This window comes from Galeopterus variegatus, unplaced genomic scaffold, assembly GCF_000696425.1.
Source record: "Galeopterus variegatus unplaced genomic scaffold, G_variegatus-3.0.2 Scaffold3029, whole genome shotgun sequence".
Taxonomy (NCBI): Eukaryota; Metazoa; Chordata; class Mammalia; order Dermoptera; family Cynocephalidae; genus Galeopterus; species Galeopterus variegatus.
This window is the reverse complement of record NW_007729140.1, coordinates 223,910-225,934: the sequence shown is the minus strand read 5'-3', so window position 1 is coordinate 225,934 and position 2,025 is coordinate 223,910. Positions and strand designations below refer to the sequence as shown.

At 37.4% G+C, this 2,025-nt stretch overlaps 1 protein-coding gene across 1 annotated transcript in view; it reads right to left on the bottom strand.

Annotated features, from left to right (window-relative positions):
• The window catches only part of COG6 (component of oligomeric golgi complex 6), an 86,491-nt gene that overhangs the window by 11,483 nt on the left and 72,983 nt on the right, over nucleotides 1–2,025 (bottom strand). Inside the window, exon 16 of the mRNA XM_008583758.1 lies at nucleotides 1,194–1,301. Within this exon, the coding sequence (XP_008581980.1) occupies nucleotides 1,194–1,301 (108 nt within the window). The remainder of the gene's footprint in view (nucleotides 1–1,193; nucleotides 1,302–2,025) is intronic.

Sequence of the window (2,025 nt, the reverse complement as noted above, 5' to 3'; positions counted from 1 at the left end):
GGCGGGAGCGCCACTGCGCTCCCAAGCGGCACACTATAGCAGTGCGCCACCGGGCCGGCCCCTATTTGAGCTTTTTAACATCAAATTTTCTTTGAATTTCTATAGTTTTTACTGTTACAGTTTTTGTTTGATATACAGAAGTTTTTTTTTAATTGAAGCATAATTGATTATAAATATTTTGGGGGTACACTGTTGACTATTGTTATTTGCATACAATATGATGATCAAATCATTATTATTAGCATATTATTACAAATCAGAATTATTCATTGTGCTCCTTACCCAATTTCTTCCTAGCTCCTCTCACCTTCCCCCCCCCATCACCTCTAGTAACCACAGATTCGTTTTCTCCTTCTAAAAGGTCAATGTATCACTGTGGGTGGGCCTTCCTTCCCTCCTCCCTCCCTCCTTCCCTCCTCCCTCCCTCCTCCCTCCCTTCTTCCCTCCTTCCTTCCTCCCTCCCTCCCTCCTTCTTTCCTTCCTTCCTCCTTCCCTCCTTCCTTCCTTCCTTCTTGCCTTCTTCCCTTCCTCCCTCCCTTCCATCCCACACACTTACGAGTGAGGACATGTGGTATTTCTCTTTCTGTGTCTGGCTTATTTAAGTGATATATAGAAGCTATGACTGTTACTTCTATATACAGTGTCTTTTATCATGACATAATGTTCCTTACTTATCCTATTTAGTGTTTTTAAACTCTATTTTGTTTAATATTAACATAGTGAGGTTTGCCTTCTTTGCATTTGTTAGGTATCTTGTGGGTCTATCCCTTTATTTTCTGTTAAATTTAAATTTTAGATCTGGGAGATGATATACTGGAAAGCCCAGGCATCAAAACAAAAACTATCCTAGAGAACTATTTACAAAAGTCAAACCACTGTGAGAATAAGTATATCTGAGTATTTTAAACACTTAGGCAGCTGTTGTTCATTACTGTTATTATTACTATTACTAGCANTCTACTATATCCCAGGCAGTCATCTAAGAACTGTATATATATTATCTTACTTAATCTTCAGAAGAACCCGATGACACAAGTACTATTATTACCCCCAATTTACAAATGAGGAAACAGACACAGAGAGTGAAGTCACTTTCCCAGGAAAACATAGCTAATAAGTGGTACAGCCAAGATTCAATCCAGAGTCCAGCTCTAGAAGCCATGTTCTTAACTGGCATTATTTCTTGTGCTTACCTGTTCAGGTTTATGTTGCTGTACAGTGTTATAGATATGGCTCAAGCCTACCCTACTTAAAACGTAAGAGGCTTGCTCATTTATAAGTGTGTCCAAATGTGCTTCAATCTAAAATAAAACACAATAGGAAGAAACATTTTAAAAGAGGAATAACACTGATGAGAGTAGACTACCCTGGAATCTTACAGCTCTCCATCACAGACTTCGTCTTTGGAGAGGCAGAGGGAAGGCTTCTATAACAAGGCTTTTTCTTCCCCCAAAGAGGAAGTCTTCCTATGAAAAGGAAAAAAAGTCTTACTTTAAAAATGATAACCAAAGAGGATTCCAGGAGTGGCCACTATCCAAAAAANAAATCATATGCTGCCCAGAAGTGATTACCTTTCCAAAGTAATAGAACATGATTTGCTAAATTAAAAAGAGGATAACTGTTAGTTATAATCTATGCATTCAATTAATTGATACTGTATAGGACTCTGAAAAATGTACCAGTATGAATATCCTTCATAGATTTTATAATACTAATTTTTGCATATTTTCATCATTTTTAGCCAAAACTATTTGCAGTAAAAAGACAGTTAATATCTTTTGGCATTCTACTATATCCCAGGCAGTCATCTAAGAACTGTATATATATTATCTTACTTAATCTTCAGAAGAATCCGATGACACAAGTACTATTATTACCCCAATCTATAAATGAGGAAACAGACACAGAGAGTGAAGTCACTTTCCCAGGAAAACATAGCTAATAAGTGGTACAGCCAAGATTCAAATCCAGAGTCCAGCTCTAGAAGCCATGTTCTTAACTGGCATTATTTCTTGTGCTTACCTG